The 21,150-nt window shown below is 44.1% G+C and overlaps 1 protein-coding gene across 6 annotated transcripts in view; it reads left to right on the top strand.

Moving 5' to 3' along the window:
- LOC143026574 (uncharacterized) overlaps nucleotides 1-21,150 on the top strand; it is a 50,048-nt gene that overhangs the window by 21,509 nt on the left and 7,389 nt on the right. For 2 of the 6 annotated variants that reach the window (XM_076187202.1, XM_076187201.1), the window contains 4 exons: nucleotides 467-478; nucleotides 584-757; nucleotides 6,002-6,067; nucleotides 16,637-16,774. In XM_076187202.1, the coding sequence (XP_076043317.1) occupies nucleotides 467-478; nucleotides 584-757; nucleotides 6,002-6,067; nucleotides 16,637-16,774 (390 nt within the window). The remainder of the gene's footprint in view (nucleotides 1-466; nucleotides 479-583; nucleotides 758-6,001; nucleotides 6,068-16,636; nucleotides 16,775-21,150) is intronic. The other 4 variants (XM_076187203.1, XM_076187204.1, XM_076187206.1 and 1 more) reach the window with 4 other exon arrangements.

Here is a 21,150-nt window from a genome sequence, read left to right as displayed (position 1 = left end):
TGTGGCACTACAAATTCACACCTATCTCCTGTCTTCTCCCTTCCCTGCTCAATGGGTTTTTCCTTTTACTCAACATCACTTCACACTCATCCATGCACCTCATGGTCAGTGTTCCCCCTAGATTTACTCCATCCACTTCTGCTGGTCTTTCCATGTATGCAGTCCGTCCCACTATTTTTCGTCTGTCCTATCTGCCAATTCCTAGTAATGCCCACCATGCTTCTCAAATACTTCAACTTGCACATTTTTAAATTTCACCTTTGTGCCTCACTAAAAGTCTTTGATATACTTTGTTGAAGACGATCCCCTCTTTTAATCTTCTTGTTATATCCATCCCCAGATAGTGTATATGGCTAGGTATGCATATATATATATATATATTGTGTATATTGATATGAAAGTCGTGCTGAATTTTTACTAGATTAATGAGGTTTTCATTGTTCTAATAATTTTGGATTTTTTACAGCCAGCAGAGGATGTAAGTGAAGTTTTAGTTCCTGAGGTATATTTGTAGAAAATTTTGAATGGTTACCGATTGCCCTATTATGTAAATTTTTGTAATGTTTAGTTTTTGATTCCACAGAACATGGGTCTTGGTAAAGTTCTTGGAAGTCCCAGTTCAGCAGGAACTTCAGGAACTTCATCTGGAACCTCATCAGTTGGTTTTGGATCAACTTCAGCATTTGGCACTAGTACTGAAGCAAAACCAGTTGAGGCCAAGCCAGTTTCCAATATTGGACACCTCATAAGGAAAAAGGTATGTATTGCACGACTTGGCAATTTCATTAGTAATGGGGGGCTATCATCAGAGGAAACAAGTGTCACAAGGCTGCATTACCCATGTTTTATTGGAGAATGTGGGTTATGTTGATTCTGATCTTTTGTTCCTTGAATTAGAGCTATGTGTATTTGTTGGGATTGAAGCACATCCGTGTGTTTCTCAGTTTAAATGTTAGTGTAGATCTGTTTCTTGGTTGTTCTTCTGCATTGGTTGCAGCTCCAGTTCTGTGTACTGGTTTGTGTTTGAGTGTGCTGCATGTAAGATTGATCTACATATTGCATTTGTTGGAAATGTGAAAGTTTATTGGTATTGTACATGTACATGATGAGATGTACAAGGGGTGAAAGTGGCAGTAGACTGGAAGTGAGCATTAAGGATAGTTTTAGATACTTGGGTGCAAATGTGGCAGTGAAAGTGGAGGTAGAATGTAGATTGAGAGAAGCGAGTAAATGCCTTGGTGGATTAAAGAGTGTAATGAGGAATAGACATTTGGGAATGGATGCTAAGAGGAGACTGTATGAAGGAGTGATTGTGCCAACAGCACTGTATGGGGCAGAAACATGGAATATAAGAGAAGAAGAGAGAAGGAGTTTGAATGTGTTTGAGATGAGGTGTCTGAGAAGTATGATGGGGGTTACTAGGCTAGATAGAGTGAGAAATGAGGAGGAGAACAGGGGTGGAAAAGGAGCTGGGAGATAGGGTTGATGAAAGAATATTAGGATGGTTTGGACACATGGAAAGAATGAGTGAAGTAAGACTAGTAAAAGAGGTATGGAAGGCAGATGTGGAGGGAGTGAACATGAAGGGATGTCCTAGGATGAGGTGGATGGATGGGGTGAGGGAGGCTTTGGGGAAGAGGGGAATGTCTGTTGAGGAAGGATGGGAGAGGACAGAAGACAGGGGTGAGTGGAGAATGGTTGTATATGGATGATGATGTGATTGCATGAGGTGGAATGGGCAGGGGGATGGGGGGTGAGGTAGTATGTGTGAGCAAAATTTGACGCAGCCCGAAGGGATTTCTCCCCGTCCTCTCATTTTATGCAATGGGGGGACGGAGAGGGGGGGGGGTCTCCGATTTAATGAAGCGGCCTTGCTGTGGATGTGCTGTGTCTTGCGACACTGCTTCTGACCCAGGGCAGTGGACAAGGTGCAGGGATGACCCGTCATTCAGGAGGTGCTAAGATAAGAGGGAGGGTGGAGGGGTGTGGAGTGTATTCAGGGATGGAATGGGTTGGAATGATTTTATGCCTTTTTCTTTTTGGCTACCCCCCTTGTGAAGGGGAAAAAGCCTTGGTATATGTATGTATGTATGTACATGTGGTGGATGGAAGGGTAGTAGATAGGACTTAAATGGACTATATAGTGGTACTCGGAAGAAGCGTTGGAAGAGTTTTTGATGTACATGTTCATAGGGGAGAGAGGGAATATTGGATAATTTATTGGTGGAAGATAGATGGAGAAAGTAGAAAAAGACAAGGTAGGTAGGTAGGTGCTTAGTGAACTATTTAAACAAGAAAAAAAGGTGTATAAGGAGCTGAGAGAACAGTGGGAGGGAGTGAAGGATTGAGTAGAACTAAGAGTTGAGGAGGAATGGAGGGTTTCAAGGAGGGAGTTGCAAGGTGTGTGGAAGATGGGAGGAAATAGAAGGGAGGGCAAATGGTGGGATGATGAAGCAAAGGTTGTAGAAAAATTGGTATTCAGATTGGTTGCAAAATAAGACAATAAAAATGGGTACAAAGAAAAAAGTAAAACCTAAGATTAAGGAGGGAAAGAGCAAATGTGAAATGGGGTAAGGGTGGCAGAATTATTTTAAAGTAATGAAAAGGTGTTTTGGAAGGAAATTAAGATAGGAAGGGAGGCAAATCAAGTAAAGAAAAGGTAGAAGGTGCAGATGGAGAGATAACTGAAGAGACAACACTAGGGGAAGATGGGCAGATTATTTAAGGGGTTGCTAAATGTGAAGGAGGATAGGGAGGGAAAGGTAGATGCAGTGGGAAACTGAAAGAAAATGAGTGATGAAGAAAATGGGAGAGAAATAAGAAAGGATGAGGGGAAAGCTGTTATAATGAGAGCAGGTTAGGCACCTGGGTTAGATGGGTGTCATGTGGAGTGTCTAAAAAAAGGAGGTACAGTGATGGTGGACTGGCAGGTGAGGTTGTTTAATGTTTGACTAAAAGAGGGTAGAGTGTCTGAGGACTGAAGTCCATTTTACAAGGGAAAAAGGGTAGAAAAGGAGTTGAGAGAGGGATGACAAGAGTATTGGGATTGTTTGGACACAAGGAAAAAATGGGTGAAGAAAGATTAATAAAAGAAATGTGGATGGAGTGAATTTGGCGGGGGGGCAACCAAGGACAAGGTGGATGGGGTAAAAAATTCATTGGGAAAGAGGGAAGGGAGAAGACAAGATAGGGATGGGTGGAGATTGGTTGTGTATGGATGATGATGCAATGCATGGGAGTGGGTGGGATAGGGAGTATGTGTGAATAATGTTGTTACCCAGCCTGAAGGGATTTCTCCCCTTCTCTTTTTTTGCATGAGGGGACGGGTCGCTGATTAAATGAAGTGGTCTTACTGCATTGTTTCTGACCCAGGGCGATGGGCAAGATGCAGGAGTGACCCATCATCCAGGAGGATCAAAGAAAAGAGGAAGGGATGGTGAATGGGAGTGAAGTGTGGGGATGAAATGGGTGGGAGTGGGTTTATGTTCATTATAATATAGTCCTGGGTTGGTTTTTGTCTCTAGCTAGGTGGAAGTGGAGGGGGCAGATATTAGGCTACTGGTTTTGTGGAGGGGGGTAGTGCAGGGATATGGAGATGGTTGTTGGAAAGTAGGCAAGTTTGTGACTCAAACTAGGCATTGCTCCTTCAATGTTGTACCTCTATGTAAAGTGTGGGTTGGTGTGTCCTCTTGTAACTGGGTGGTTTCAACCTTGGTTGGAAGTTGGGTTCTCTTTCCAAAAGAAGAAAACTATCACAAATGTTTGCATACCTATTTGTTTACATACCACCTTTTAAGGGAGGTAGCAAGCCAAGGCATGCACCTACCCTCCCACCTATTCCATACCCATCATACCACGTTTGTTTACCTTCTATCTTACTCCCTATCTCGTGCCTTCACCTGTACCTGCTATATATGTAACCCTTTTACTTCAGACCTCCATCATCCCACTCATCCATGTCATTCTTGGCCTAACCCTCAAGTTCACTCCATCTCTGCCTTCTACAGTTTTTGCTAGTTTTTTCTTGTTCATTCTTTTTGTGCTTAAATCATCCCAATGTATTCACCTGTCCTATTTCCACCCCAGCTTTTATTTCTTGCCCTGTCCATCCTTGTAACTCCGACCATATTTCTCAAACACTTGATCTCGTTTATACATCACCTTTCTCCCACCCTTAAATTCTAAGTCTCTACCCCTTACAGTGTTGTAAGCACAATTACCCCTCTCTATACTCATTTTGAAGCCATCGTCATTTTCCCAAGACGTTTATTTGCATCCCTCACTCCCCTGTTCCCTGGTACAAGTGACCTTGATACTTAAAACTGTCTACTTGCTCTAGCCACTTGAACTTGTTGCCACCCTCACCCTTGTAGATCTCATAACCTTACATTTTAAGCACGCTTAAAGTATCTCAAAAGAATTGGATGTTTGGAGAAGAGACCAAGATCAAGCCATCCAGGGACATATGAAGCTCAAAGTTCATTGGCTGGCAGGTAGGCCAGGGGATCCCAAGAGCTGGTTGAGAGCTTGAAGCAACCTGGGTGAAGACCTGATGGCCATTCCTGGGTGTTGATTGCCTGGTTCAAGGTATAGTGGTTTTGATGTGGACAGTGTCTCTTGTGGGCATGCAGATGGCAAAATAGAACCTACACTGTTGAAAATTGGAAGGTCATCTGCAAGGAAAAGAAGTGGCTTCAGCAATCTAAAGTAGTGTTCTTGGTACATGATTTAAGCTAGTTGCTGCAAGGGCAGTCTTGTATGTTCAGGGTTGGGACCGGGCACTTGAACTTGGACTTAGTACAGATTTTCATGTACAAAGTTTAAGAATTCAGTGTTGTGTTTGTACTTTGACCCAAAGTACTTCAAAATATGAAATGCACGAAAGTACAAATACTGGAGGAAGTGGATAGTTTTGGATACTTGGGTATGAATGTGGCAGGAAAGGGAGGAGTGGGGGTGGAGGTAGAATGTAGATTGCGAGAAAGGAGTAAATGCTTTGGTGGATTAAAAAGTGTAATGAGAAATAGACATTTGGTAATAGATGCTAAGAAGAGATTGTATGAAGGAGTGATTGTGCCGACAGCACTGTATGGGGCAGAAACATGGAACAGAGAGGAGTTTGAATGTGTTTGACATGAAATGCCTGAGAAATATGATAGGGGTTACTAGGCTGGATAGTGAGAAATGAGGTAAGGAGAATAGGTGGAAAGGGAGTTGGGAGATAGGGTTGATGAAAGAGTATTGGGATGGTTTGGACACATAGAATGAGTGAAGAAAGATTAGTAAAAGAGGGGAAGGCAGAGGTGAAGGAGTGAACATGAGGGGGTGACCTAGGATGAGATAGATGGATGTGGTAAAAGGTGCATTGAGAAAGGTGAATGTCTGTTGAAGGAGGGGAGAGGGCAGAAGATAGGGGTGAATGGAGAAGGGTTGTGTATGGATGATGCTGTGATGCATGAGGGATAGTGGGTGAAGGAGTATGTATGAGAAATAAATTGATGCAGTCCGAAGGAATTTCTCCGTCTTCTTTTCTGCATGATTTTTTAAATTAATTAATCAATCAAGCAGCCTTGCTGTGGATGTGCTGTGTCTTGCAACACTGCTTCTGACCCAGGGCAGTGGACAGGATGTAGAGATGACCTGTCATCCAGAAGGTGCCAAGATAAGAGAGAGGGTAGAGGGGAGTGAAGTATGTAGGGGATGGAATGGGTGGGAGTGGTTTCTATGCCTTTGTCTTTTGGCTACCTCCCATGTAAAGGGGGGGGGGGAGCCTTTGGTATATGTATGTTCAAATACATTATATTTAAAAGTTGTTTACTGTATATATAGGTTCTAGCGAACTTTGTCATGATACGTTTGGGAGCATTGAGTATTATGCTTTACAAATCTGGCAGGATTTATTTTTGTATATTTTATTTAGTTTTCTCCACAACGTACTTGTATTTCATTACAATGATATGTACTTGGGCTTGATGACTACTTGGATTCTGTGATATTGTAGACTGCATCAGAGTGTGGAGGAGGTCCTTCCAATGTAGCTGTTGGAGCCGTCACAGCGGCCCTCCTGGCAAGTAAATTTATATACATTGGTGGTGGCCTCCTAAGGGATAGGTGCTGTATGTGTGTGTATGAGTATGTAGTATATACTTAGGGCTCCTTCCCCCTTATAGGAGAGAGCCAGTGAAGGCATGTACCCATTCCACTTCCATCCACCACCCATTGTTTTCCTCTCATCTTAGCCCCTGGATGAAGGCTTGTCACTTGTCTCCTGCCCACTGCATGGGTCATCAGTGCAGCAAGACACAGTACATCCACAGCAGGGCTGCCTCACTTACACAGCAACCCTCCTTCCTTGTCCCTTCATGCAGAAAATAGTGAATACAGGAAGAAATCCCTTTGGGCAGCTTGAAGAAAATTTTCATATACAACCATTCTCCACTTGTACCAATCCCCTGCATTCTCCCATCCATGCTCAGAGCCCCTTTCACTCCATCCAGCCATCTCATCATGTCATCTCAAGTTCTGAATATTCAATCAATTTTTCCACAATTTTTGGTAATCATTCTGCACTCATTATGTGGCCAAACCATCCCAATAATCATCTGTCTTATTTCCCAACTCGCTTTCCACCCCCCACCCCCAACTGTCCTCCCCACCTTGTTCACTGTGTAACCTTGTAACCTTTGCTGTAGTTTTGACACTTCATTAGTCTCCGCTCCATAGTGTGTCATAGGCACAAACACTCCTTCACAAGTCTTGTTTGCATCCATTCCCAGATGGCTATTTATTCCTTCATTCTTCAGTTTACCTCCACCCAGACTCCTCCAGCTAGAGCTGCATGATCTTATTGTACAGGTTTTCACCCAATTAACCACTTCAGTACGGGACTTAAATCTCGTGGGCAGCAGCCAATGCCAGCCGTATGACGTAACGTAATAATATTCGCATCATAAAATATAGTCGCCGCTTATATCGATCGTTCTCTCTTTCACCCGCGAATTTTGAAAACCACAGAGAATGGGATTCAGGGCGCATTTGGGAGAATGTAAAAACACAGGGGCGACTACAATAAATATAATCAAGACGGCGATATGGCAGCGTCGCGAATCCACTTGCTCCTCATGACGCCTACGTGTGCGGCACCGTATGGAAGGGGTTAAATGGTCCTTGAATAAAATCCTAGCCTCCTTAACATCTACTGTATGGTAGTAATCCATGTGCTTTAAAGGCTGTCTCTGCAACAGTGATAGTGGTGATGAAGTATTTTATCAACAAAATTGAGTGGCATGATACTTGGGTAGTCATTGGGAGAGATAGAAAGCTAACATTGGTGAGTGTTTATGTACATTTTCACACATTGTCTAGCACAAACACCAGAGAAAGGCAATGAAAAGGTTGACATGGCTCACAAAAACCAGGTTCCTTTACATGCTGAGGAATCTGAGGATTAAGATATACCAAGTGAAGAGCGAGAAGATTTAGAATGTTACCATGGACCATAGTCAATAGGGAGCCCAGTGTTTCACAGCCCAAAATTTCTATCTGCATTCAGGATATTCACTCGGAAACTCCTTAGAAGGCAGTTCAGTTGACACTTGTCTTTGCCTCAATCATTGGATTGGTCATACCTTGGATGTGAAAATTGCCTAATTCAAGAATATAGAAAGCACTATATCTGGCCACCTCAGGAATATGTTAACAGAAAACTGTAAATTAAAGAAACTAATACGTGTGATGCCGCTGCATTGGCATCTACATATATATATACCAAGGCTTTTTCCCCCTTACAAGGGAGGTAGCCAAAAAGGAAAGGCATAAAATCACTCCCACCCATCCCATCCCTGAATACACTCCACACCCATCCACCCTCCCTCTTATCTTAGCACCTCCCGGATGACGAGTCATCCCTGCACCTTGTCCACTGCCCTGGGTCAGAAGCAGTGTCACAAGACACAGCACATCCACAGCAAGGTTGCTTCATTAAATCGGCAACCTTCCCCCCATGCATAAAAGGAGAAGACGCGGAGATATCCCTTCGGGCTGCATCAAATTTTGCTCACACATACTACCTCACCCCCCATCCCCCACCCATTCCACCTCATGCATCACAACATCATCCATGTACAACCATTCTCCATTCACCCCTGTCTTCTGTCCTCTCCCGTCCTTCCTCAACAGACATTCCCCTCTTCCCCAAAGCCCCCTTCACCCCCATCCATCCACCTCATCCTAGGACGTCCCTTCATGTTCACTCCCTCCACATCTGCCTTCCATACCTCTTTTACTAGTCTTTCTTCACACATCCTTTCCATGTGTCCAAACCATCCTAATACCCTTTCATCAACCCCATCTCCCAACTCCCTTTCCACCCCCATTCTTCTCCTCACCTCCTCATTTCTCACTCTATCTAGCCTAGTAACCCCCCCATCATACTTCTCAGACACCATCTCAAACACATTCAAACGCCTCTCTTCCTCTCTTATGTTCCATGTTTCTGCCCCATACAGTGCTGTTGGCACAATCACTCCTTCATATAGTCTCCTCTTAGCATCCATTCCCAAATGTCCATTCCTCATTACACTCTTCAATCCACCAAGGGATTTACTCGCTTCTCAATCTACATTTTACCTCCACTTTCACTCCACCTTTTCCTGCCACATTTGCACCCTAGTATCTAAAACTATACACTTCCTCCAGTCACTCTCCCTTAATGCTCACTTCCAGTCTACTGCCACTTTCACCCCTTGTACATCTCATCACCTTACTTTTACCCACATTTATCTTTAGCTTTCTTCTATCACATACTCTCCCAAACTGTCACCAACTTCCTCAGTCCCTCCCCTGATCCTGCCACAAGCGCAGTGTCGTCCGCAAACAATAGCTGGCTCACCTCCCACTTTTCTCCATTTTCTTTAACCATCTCCAATCCCTGACCCACTACCCTTGCATTTACCTCTCGCACTACCCCATCCATGTATAAGTTGGACAGCCATGGTGACATAACACATCCTTGATGAAGTCCCACCTTTACCTCGAACCACTCACTCCCTCCATTTCTAATCCTGACACAAGCTCTACTACTCTCATAAAAACTCTTGACAGCTCCTAGAAGCTTTCCTCCTATCCCATATATCTGCATAACCTCCCACAGTACCTTTCTGTCTACCCTATCGTAAGCCTTTTCCAGATCCATAAAAGCCCAAAAAACATCCTTCCCTTTTCCTATAGCTTTCTCACATATTTGTCTTATCACAAAGATCTGATCTACACAACCTCTACCCGTCCTAAATCATACATATAACAATGACTTTTTCCCCCTTACAAAGGAGGTAGATAAAACAGTCATAAGATCCACTCCGACCCATTTCATCCCCACATACTCCACTCCCATTCACCACCCCTCCCTCCCTCTTGTCTTGGTTCCTCCTGGATGAGGGGTCATCTGTGCATCTCGGCCACTGCCTTTTCCAGATCCATAAAATCCCAAAAAAACATCCTTCCCCTTTCCTATAGCTTTCTCACATATTTGTCTTACCACAAAGATATGATCTACACAACCTCTACCTGTCCTAAATCCACACTGTTCCTCACTAATTATTCTCTATTCCTCTCCTAATCCACTCAATCAAGATCCTCCCATAAGCCTTCCCAACTACACTTAACCCATAAGCCTTCCCAACTACACTTAACAAGCTAATCCCTCTGAAACTGCTACATTCACACTTGTCCCCTTTTCCCTTGTAAAGTGGAACTATACAGGCACTCCTCCAGTACTCCGGCACTCTACCCTCTCTCCAGCAAACATTAAATAACCTCACCAGCCAGTCCACCATCACTGTACCTCCTTTTTTTAGACATTCTGCACGGCATCCATCCAGACCAGGTGCCTTACCTGCTTTCATCATCTTAACAACTGCCTTCACCTCATCCTTCCTTATTTCTCCTCCATTTCCTGGCATTGGCATCTACAAGTGAAAAAACCTTTGTAGGGGCTAGATACTAAGACCTCCTCATTTAATCCAGCAATGTTCGAAAGTTACAATAATGAAAAACTTAAAGGCAGCAAGTGATGAGTAGACAATCAAGTATTTCTTGTTGGAAGCATGGAGTTGAACCCTTTAGATATATTGGTTTAAATGCAACAGTGAAGACTGGAGAGTTGTCACAAATAGAAGGTATACAAGGCTCTCAAGTGACAGCTCAACTGTATTGTTCCCCAAGCAAGACTAGACATTTGTTGTTTGCAAGTTGAGCATAAGACTACAGTATCAGACTTGCAATGGTTACAAGGTGATCTTAAGTGAAAACGTATTATATTAAATTGTACATTGGAGGAAGGTGCCCAGTGTTCTGGCAGGCCAAGAAAATCAGACAGGTGGTCAAGCAGCATTATCTGCTTAAACCTTGGTATTGCTTGTGGGGCAATGGCAGTGCATCTTGTCAACATATTACAAGAGATTGCTGGGGTTGAAAATTTGAGGATCTGCTGCTTCAGATAAGAGTTTGGATCCCAGTTATATAGTGAAGACATAAATGATGGGATTTGGTGCATTGATGTGGCAGTTTTACAGGGTATGCTGGAGTGAAAGGAGATTGAAATAATGACTGGGTACTTATCATCTTGTTAATTGGCGAAGGGAGCCTCACCCTGGCAACTGGGTGCGAATGTGACAGGAAAGGGAGGAGTGGGGGTGGAGGTAGAATGTAGATTGAGAGAAGCGAGTAAAGCCTTGGTGGATTAAAAAGTGTAATGAGAAATAGACATCTGGGAATGGATGCTAATAGGTTATATGAAGGAGTGATCATGCCCACAACAATGTACAGGGCAGAAACATGGAACATGAGAGAGGAAGAGAGGAGTTTGAGATGAAATGTCTGAGAAGTATGATAGAGGTTACTAGGCTAGTTAGTAAGAAATGAGGTGAGGGGGTGAACAGGGGTGGAAAGGGAGCTGGGAGATAGGGTTGATGAAAGAGTATTAGGATGGTTTGGACACATGGAAAGAATGAGTGAAGAAAGATTAGTAAAAGAAGTGTGGAAGGCGAAGGTGTAAGGATTGAATATGAGGGGGCATCCTACGATGAGATGGATGGATGGGGTGAGGGGGCTTTACAAAAGAGAGGAATGTCTGTTGAGGAAAGACGGGAGAGGACAGAAGATAGGGGTGAATGGAGAAGGGTTGTGTATAGATGAGGCTGTGATGCATGAGGGGGAGTGGGTGGGAGATGGGGGGGGTGAGGAAGTATGCATGAAAAATTTTTTGACGCAGCCAGAAGGGATTTCTCCCCATCTTCTCCTTTTCTGCATTAGGGGACGGAGAGGGGGGGGGTTGCCGAATTTTATGAAGCGGCCTTGCTTTGGATGTGCTGTGTCTTGCAACACTGCTTCTGACCCAGGGCAGTGGACAGGATGCAGGGACAACCCGTCATCCATGAGGTGCCAAGATAGGAGGGAGGGAGGGGAGTGGAATATATGGGAAATGAAATGGGTGGGAGTGATTTCTATGCCTTTTTCTTTTTGGCTATCCCCCGTGTAAGGGGGAAAAAGCCTTTGGTATATGTATGTTTGTGAATACTCTGGACTTCACATAAGTGATGGAAATGTTTTTATACAGCATTTTGACACAAGATGTGCTAGGTGCTAACAATGTCAGATTGGGAACGGGGAGAGAGTAAATTTTGGTGTCTGCTCCTTGTAGATGAAGGGCCATCCCTGCCCCCACACATTGCCTGGGTCAGAAACAATACAGAAGACAACACATCCACAATAGGGTTTAGATTTGTGGCCAGTTTTGTTCTGTGTTGGTACTCTTAATGCTGGATATCCTGAGTGCAGTCATACTAGTGTCATTCTTGTCAGGTGTGGGAGGGTGTACTTTTTCTGGGAAAATGGGAGATAGCCAGTTGTTGGCTGAGGAGTGTGCTTGTAGTAGGATCAGGGGAGGGATTAAGGAAATTGAAGATGAATGTGGGTGAAGTGAATATTAACCCCTTCAATACGAGCCACATCGCACGTCTGGCAGCATTAGCTGCCAGACATGCGATGTTGCGTCATGATACTCGCATTATGAAAAATAGTCACTGGTCTATCGCTCGTTCTCTTTCACCCGTGAATTTTGATAACCATAGAAAATATGATGGAGCCAGTTTACAGAGTATGTGGGTCACAGGTATGACTACAATAAATATAATCAAGACGCCGACGTTGGCATCCTTGTGTACCCACTTGCTCCTCGTGACGCCTACGTAGGCGTCACCATATGGTAGGGGTTAAGGGAGAGACTGGAGGAAATGGATAGCTTTAGATACTTGGGTGCAGATGTGGCAGGAAAGGAGTGCAGGTAGATTGAAAGAAGCAAGTAAATGCCTTGAGATTAAAAAGTGTAATGAGAAGGGCATTTGGGAATGGATGACAAGAGATTATATGAAGGGGTGATTGTGGGCAGAAAAGCAGAATGTACAGGGGTGATAGTCTTCCGTGGATCTGCGATTTTCTGCAGACCGGTTTTTAGATAGACATAAATTTGATAAAAAAAAATCGGGGGGGGGGGGTTCCGTGGCCTTGCTGTGGGTGTGTTGTGGCTTGTTACATTGCTTCTGACCCAGGCCAGTGGGGGAGATGCAGGGATGACCCATCATCCAAGAGCCATGAAAAGAGGGGGAGAGGGGTGGTAAATAGAAGTGAAGTATGTGTGAATGAAATGGGTGAGGGTGGTTTTATCTCTTGGACTACCTCCCTTGTACATATATATATACCAAGGCTTTTTCCCTCTTATAAGGGAGGTAGCCAAAAAGAAAACTGCATAAAATCATTCCCACCCATTCCATCCCTAAATACAATACACTCCCCTCCACCCTCCCTCTTATCTTAGCATCCCCTGGATGACGGGTCATCCCTGCACCCTGTCCACTGCCCTGGGTCAGAGGCAGTGTTGCAAGGCACAGCACATCCATAGCAAGGCTGCTTCATTTAATTGGCGACCCCCATCTCCGTCCCCCCATGCAGAAAAGTAGAAGACGGGGAGAAATCCCTTCGGGCTGCATTAAATTTTGCTCACACGTACTACCTCACCCCCCATTCCCCCACCCATACAACCATTCTCCATTCACCCTAGTCTTGTGTCCTCTCCCGTCCTTCCTCAACAGACATTCCCCTCTTCCTCAAAGCCCCCTTCACCCCATCCATCCATCTCATCCTAGTACGTCCCCTTATGTTCACTCCCTCCACATCTGCCTTCCATACCTCTTTTACTAGTCTTTCTTCACTCATTCTTTCCATGTGTCCAAACCATCCAAATACTCTTTCATCAACCCTATCACCCAGCTCCCTTCCCACCCCAGTTCTCCTCCTCACCTCCTCATTTCTCACTCTATCCAGCATAGTAACCCCTATCTTACTTCTCAGACACCTCATCTCAAACACATTCAAATTCCTTCTCTCTTCCTCTCTTATGTTCCATGTTTCTGCTCCATACAGTGCTGTTGGCACAATCACTCCTTCATACAGTCTCCTCTTAGCATCCATTCCCAAATGTCTATTCCTCATTACACTTTTTAATCCACCAAGCCATTTACTCGCTTCTCTCAATCTACATTCTACCTCCACCACCACTCCACCTTTTCCTGCCACATTTGCATCCAAGTATCTAAAATTATCCACTTCCTCCAGTCGCTCTCCCTTAATGCTCACTTCCAGTCTGCTGCCACTTACCACTTGTACATCTCATCACCTTACTTTAACCCACATTTATCTTCAGCTTTCTTCTTTCATACACTATCCCAATCTCTGCCACCAACTTCCTCAATCCTTCCTCCAAGCCTGCCACAAGCGCAGTGTCATCTGCAAACAACAGCAGGCTCACCTCCCACTTTTCTCCATTTTCTTTAACCATCTCCAGTCCCTGACCCACCACCCTTGCATTCACCTCTAGCACCACCTGATCCATGTATAAGTTGAACAGCTAGGGTGACATAATGCATCCTTGACAAAGTCCCACCTTTACCTCGAACCACTCACTCTCTCCATTTCTAATCCTGACACATGCTCTACTATTCTCTTAAAAACTCTTGACAGCTCCTAGAAGCTTTCCTTCTATCCTGTATATCCGTAAAACCTCCCACAGTGCCTTCCTTTCTACCCTGTCATAAGCCTTTTCTAGATCCATAAAAGCCCAAAAAACATCCTTCCTTTTTCACTTTTTCACATATGTCTTACCACAAAGATCTGATCTACACAACCTCTACCCGTCCTAAATCCACACTGTTCCTCTCCAAATCCTCTCAATCAAAATCCTCCCACTTAGCCTTCACAACTAAACTTAAGCTAATCCCTCTGAAACTACTACACTCACACTTGTCCCCTTTTCCCTTGTAAAATGGAACTATACAAGCACTCCTCCAGTCCCCCGACACTACCCTCTCTCCAGCAAACATTAAATAACCTTAAATAAATAATATAATAATAATATAATTAATAAATAAAACATTAAATAATAATGTTTTAACCTCCCTTGTAAAGGGGAAAAAGCCGTTGGTATACTTTTTCTAGGGGTTATTAGAGTTGGAAGTTTGGTCTTTCTTGAAGGGCTTGTTTTAATTATCTACGTGTTTGTTGGGGTTAGGTAGTAATGTTTGAGTAATATGCTGCTGCTGTTTTGTGTGTGAAATCAGGATTTTGTTTTCTCTAATTAGGTTTCTTGTAGAAGTTATTTTGGTGCATCCTATTATTGTCCTTCATTCTGCTGCACTGGGGTATCAACTACAAGTTGTTGTACAATGCTACTTGCATACTAGCATGCCACCAATACTTTAGGGATATTTTTGGGGCACCCCTATGAACAAGGGCCATGTGCCACTGTAAGTGTATTCCTAGAGGAATTGTGCTGCTTTTGTTCTATGACTATCCCCTCATTTATAATGTTCCCGAGGAACTGACCTTTATCACTTCAAGTACAGGTAAACGTCGACTTACGATGGCATTAGGTTTCGATAGAGCCATCGTAAGACGATCTCATCGTAAGTCGATCCCCACTCTGTTCCGTGGTCACTGTACCTAGCCTACCTGTATATTAACCACCAGAGATACTGAATATAGCCTATTAAACATGTACAGTAGTTTATTTAATCATTTTTATCCTTTTTACCATATTCAAACACTATAATATGTATTTTCAGTACGGGACTTAAATCTCGCGGGCAGCAGCCAATGCCAGCCGTACGACGTGACGTAATAATACTCGCATCATAAAATATAGTCACCGCTTATATTGATCGTTCTCTCTTTCACCCGCGAATTTTGAAAACCACAGAGAATGAATCATTTGAGAGAATGTAAAAACACAGGGGCGACTACAATAAATATAATCAAGACGCCGATATGGCAGCGTCGCGAATCCACTTGCTCCTCATGACGCATACGTGTGCGGCACCGTATGGAAGGGGTTAAATTATCATATCGTCGTCGTCGTCGTCATCGTAAAGTCGAACAATCGTAAGTCGCGGCCATCGTAAGTCGACGTTTACCTGTACACCTTTTTTCTTGTCACCTGTGGTAGGAGGAAATAATTTTGTCACATTGATCCTCATGTAAGGTGAAGGCGGCACCAAAGCGAGACAATGATGGAACTAGGTATCCTTCTCTTTGTATACTCTTCCTATGAGATGCTGAGGCATACTAGGATATTGTAAACCAAAACTTTAGGATTTGGATCATTAGAATATGTGTGGTTGTTACAGATAAGAGGAAAAGAAGAGGCAATATGTTTGAGAAAGAAAATTGATGCATTAGCATTAGGTGGTGCGAGTTTAAGTGTGGGAATGTGGTGGGGACATTGTTAGGAGGGAAGGAGCCTCTGCTGGTAAGTGATGAGATAGGAAAAAATGTGGTTGGCTGGTCTTCAGTCATGACATCATATTTCTTCAGATCTCTTCTTTTGATTGGCTGGTCCTCAGTCATGATGTCGTATCTCTTCTTCTGATTGGCTGGTCCTCAGTCGTGATGTCGTATCTCTTTTTCAGTAGACAGTTTCAAGCAAGATAACAAACAAGATGATCAGAATTTTTTAAGTATATAGATATATATATTTTTCTTTTCTTTTCTTTGGGGCGACAGGAAGAAGGGTGCCTAGTCCTATCCCCATCCCATTTTTTGTTGCCTTGTATGACTAGTGGAAATACTTGGTGGCAGTATTCTTTTCCCCCACCTCAGGGTTTGGCAAAACAAGGATAAATATTCTGAGAAATGGTACAGGACGGTAACAAGAGTAGGGGGATAACATGTTGCATCATGATAAAGTATCGTTTCTCAGAATAGAGATTTACTCTACCATACACAAAATTGTATGGGTCTGGTCTGTAGGGGCACACCATATAGACCCTAAAGTATCAGCTGTATGCTATTGGCATCTTTTAATCCCACAATAATATGCAGCCAATACCCCAGGGGGGGAGTAATGGGTGGGAGTGGGTGTGTCCATTTGCTGGCTACTTCCTGTATAAGGGTGAAAGGACTTGTACATAGATGTGGTAGTTGTTTGTAGTCATTGCCCATAGTGTTCTAATAACTTTTAGAAGCCCCTGATCTTATCATAAGCTTCCACCATGGGTATGTTGTAACAAAGTGTTGGGATGCTCCTCAGAGGAAACCTGAAGAGGAAGTAGGCGATACCTCCAAGAAGTCTCGTGCTGAAGATGGTACTGCTAGAAATGGACTTGGTAGCACATCTGATACCAGTAATGGTGTGTCCATTGAAAAGATGGAAAGTGAACAGGAAAAGGTAATTGGTCAAACGTGTTTATGAAAACTAGATCTACTTTTGTGATTTACACCATGTAACAGAAAAATTAAATTATGTTCATGGCTTGTAATCACTGTTTTATGTTACATAGGTCCCAAATAAATAAGAAATGCTATTAAACTGTTTTAAGTTTGGGTTTCTAAAATTCTAGTCTAGCCAATTTTAAGAATTGCAGTAAAAGCAATTTGTCATATTTTCAAGTACAATTGGTGCAATTTGGTGCTAAAAACCTATTAATTTTTATTTTAATGTATTTCTGAGCATGGAAGGGAGTGGGTGAGGGAGTATGTGTGAATGGTATATTGATGCAGCCCAAAGGGCTTTCTCTTCGTCTTCTCTTTTTCTGCATGATTGGATGGGGCAGTTATTTAATGAAGTGGCCTTGCGGAGGATGTGCTGTGCTTTGCTACATAGTTTCTTGCCCAGTGTAGTGGGCAGAATGCAGGGATGACCTGTTATCCAGGCTGAGCCAAGATAAAAGGGAAGGAGTGGCATATATGGGGATGGAATGGGTGGTAGTGGATTTTATGCCATTGTTTTTGGCTACCTCCCTTGTAAGGAGGGAAAAGCGGTTGGTATATGTTTTAATTTTATTTGTGAAGCCTACCAGAGGTACTTTTGGATGGCAGTTGGGGGACCAAGACCAGCCCTGGGCCCTTCACTGCTGTTGTGAATACTGTAGGAAGATGCTGGAAGGGTGGCTGTGAGGTGAGAAAAGGTTCCTGAAATTCTCCAAGCCAGAGTCTGGTGAATGTTAGCAAACAGCAAAAAGGAAAGAATGCTGTTGCTGTGCATTACCCAGATTTCCCATGAGCAATTGCTCCAAATATCACATGCCCGTGCCACCTGTTTCAGGTGAAGTCCAAGACAAGTATTTTGATGAAGAGGTACTTGAGGTACCAGAGAAAGTTCCTCACTTCCCAAATAAAAAAGAAGCAAAGCTATTCATCTCCAGGATGAAGCGATGGAACTTGGTAAAGGAGGTGGTGCGTCAGAGAAGATGGCACGAACCTTTCTCAAGTTTTTACACTTAGGGATGGCCTCTACTTTTGTCATGATGTGCCTGGACTGTTTGATGTTATTGGGTAGACAGGTCTACCAAAAGTTTGAAGGCTGTCCTCCTCCACAATGGAAACAAGTTCCCAATTGTCTGTCTGAAGGAAGACTACTACAGTGTGAAAGTCCCCCTGAAAGCTCTACAATACAACTAATTGGGAAATCATTGGAAACTTTAAGATGGCTTTCCTGCTTAGTCTCCAGGGAGGTCTCATCAAATTCCAGTGCTTCCTCTTCCCTATGGGACAACAAAGTCACCCTTGACCACAACAACAGAAAGAACTGGGAGCAGCAAACAGATAATGGGGAGCTAAGGCATATGATTGTTCACTGAAGAGTAGAAATATGCCACTTAGTCCATTAATAAATCTACCCTCAAGGATTAAAAAAAGCGAAGTTGAGCCGCCGCCACCTGAAGAACCAATAGATTGGTCATTATGTGCTCTGTGTCAAGTGACAAAAACAGATAAACTTGTCTGCCCAGCAAGAAAACTCCCTGTGGCTGGTTACAAGTATGTTGCTGAAAATCTCAAACAATTTCAAGAAATCGGTTTCAATCCTGTAGATGTGAGCCTATGCCGTCTTGATGAAGGAGATGGATTTGAGAAAACATTTCGTCTGAAATCTGCCTCCTTGCACAAATCATGTTTCTCAAAGGTGAGCAGCACCATTTTGGAGCGAAAGAGAAAGCAAGCAGATAGTCCGACTGCAAGCCCAGTAAAAACTAGGAGAGCAGCTGGTACGTCTTCGGCTGCAGCAGAGGGTAATGATGGTGAAAAAGCACAAGCGGGCACAAAAACCAAACCCCGGCTGTGTTTTTCGTCTGTGATGAACCTCCAGGCCCAAAAGGGGTTCATGTGGCATGGACTTTAGGAGTGCACCACAAGTTCATTATATAGCAGTCCATATCAATGACACCAATGTGCTCCGAAAGCTTGCCAACACAGACATGGTAGCAGGTGACGCAAATTACCATTTGAAGTGTCTGGTAGCATATTACAGAAAACAGCCCAAACCCAGCAAACAAGACAATTCGTAATCGTTACAGGCAATGGCGTTTGCAGAGGTCGTGGCTTTTGTAGAAAGCTACAGAGATGATCCTGAGACCAGGCCAGTGTTTTACATGTCTCACCTATGTCGCCTGTATGCCAGTTGACTGGAAGCCCATGGTCTTTATGTTCCAGAGAGTTCACTCCATGCGTCTTCGCAAAAAGCTCCTAGCCAATGTGCCAGATTTGTTCTCCGCCCATGAAGGAAAAAAACGTTCTCATGTTTAACAAGGATCTGGGGGCTGCCATCAAGCAGGCCTGTACTCAGGATTCTGACGCCGTGGTGTTAGTGAGGGCAGCGGAAGTGGTCAGGAGAGAAGTATTCAAGTTCAAGGCGGCCTTCAACAGAAATTTTCAAGACAGTTGTCAAGAGAAGTCAGTACCATCAGCCTTGAAAACCCTTATTGCTTTGATACTAGATGGACCAGCGGCCATTGAACACTCGGACAACTTCGACCAATCACATAGACAGGCTGTGCTCACTATTTCCCAGCTTGTTTCCTTCAATAGTTGGAAGTTTTTAAGAAAAGAGTCCAGCTTTCAATGCCACAAGAAAGACAAACTCCCCTTCCCATTTATTTGAGCCTCAAAGACCATGCCGAGACGAGAAAAAAAAAGCTGGTAGACACCTTGTCGTCTATGGGAATGGGAATTTCGTACAAACGACTGATGGTGATCTCATCTCAAGCTGGCAACGCTGTCATCAAAAGATTCGAGCAGGGTGAAGTTGTTGTGCCCCCAAGTCTGAGGAGAGGTGTCTTCACAGTCGGAGTTGTGGACAATATTGACCACAATCCCAGCTCCACCACAGCCTCAGACTCGTTCCACAGCACTGGGATATCCCTCATCCAGACTAGGGGAGTGGATGATGATGGCCAAGAGCAACCTGCCCCACTGTTTGACCCTACAGAACCATGCCATGGCATTCCTCAATTCCCAGAGAAGTATATCACCGTACTTCCTGCGGCAGTTTCTTCAGCAGAGCAGTTTGTGCCCAAGTCCACCGGGCCTCACAAGCCAGAAATTCTCCAAGAAGTAAAAAACCACCAAGAGGAATATGGATGGCTTGAAACTGTTCACGAAAGTTTGAGCAGCACGTCATTTGATGACACCCCAACGGAAAGTCCCAGTAAAAAGAGATCAGCCGGCCCTGTCTTGGGCTGCCTACCATTCCGTCCAATGGCCATCTGCTGGGGACCCCAAAGCTGTCATCAAGCTGTTGCCTCTTCTCTTACAGAATGCTCACTCTGTAGCCCTTATAAAGCATGTCATGGACTTAATGAAAGGAGCCACAGAGTTTTTGAATGCCGGACAAACACCTGTTCTTGCCATGGCCAAAGCAATCCAATGGCACTGGCCTGATTCATATGGGGAGAACAACTTTGTGGTCATGATGGGAGGCTTTCACGTTGAGCAAGCGGCACTGAAGACAATAGGAGATTAGTTGCTTGGTTCTGAGTGGGTAGCCGCCATCACAGCTGCTGGTGTTGCTTCGTCTGGAGTCGCTGAGTCCTTCTTGAAAGCATCACACGTGAACAGAACAAGACATGCACACCATTGTATATTTTGCTACGCCAGGCATATCAGAAACACAAAGATGCTAATCCTGATGACGGGCTTACCTTCGAAGAGTGGCGGTCAGACATGGCAAGCAGTCAACTGCAGTTTGCCTACTGGTCCTTGGTGCTTGAGTTTGAACTCGGCATTCTGCAGCTCATACGATCTGTCCGAATAAGCGACTTCAAACTGTACATCCAGAGCTTGTCGCCCTGGACCATGTGAACTACGCCCGCTGGCTGTCTGTCCAAGTGAGAGGCCTGACAATGCTTGAAAAGACTCATCCAGGCATTTTTGAAGAGTTCTGGGCGGGTGGATTTGTTGCGTGGAAGACCAAGTGGTCTTTTTCTGCCATTGCCCTGGGTCAGGCCCATGAGTAATGTAATGCTCTTGTTAAAGGAGAGGGAGGGGCTGTAGGTCTTACCAACAATCCAAGTGCTCTCCATTGCTGGATGGTTGCTGGACCGGAGATAGCAGGAATGGTGCAGTTCGAGAAGCTACCGACGTGGATCACCATGAACGGCTCCCAAGTTTCCAAGAGACATTTTCCACCCAAGTGAATGAGCTTGTCGTTGCCATGGAAGAGATGGGAAACCCCTTCATCGAGGACAGTTGTTACCTATTTGCTCTTGACACGAAAGATATGAGTGAAGACGCTGTCAGCACAGTGCAGGACATCGTAAATCTGGGACA

This window comes from Oratosquilla oratoria, chromosome 6, assembly GCF_046742065.1.
Source record: "Oratosquilla oratoria isolate Oo_2021 chromosome 6, ASM4674206v1, whole genome shotgun sequence".
Lineage (NCBI taxonomy): Eukaryota > Metazoa > Arthropoda > Malacostraca > Stomatopoda > Squillidae > Oratosquilla > Oratosquilla oratoria.
The sequence above is the reverse complement of the archived record's forward strand: the minus strand, read 5'-3'. Positions and strand labels throughout refer to the sequence as shown.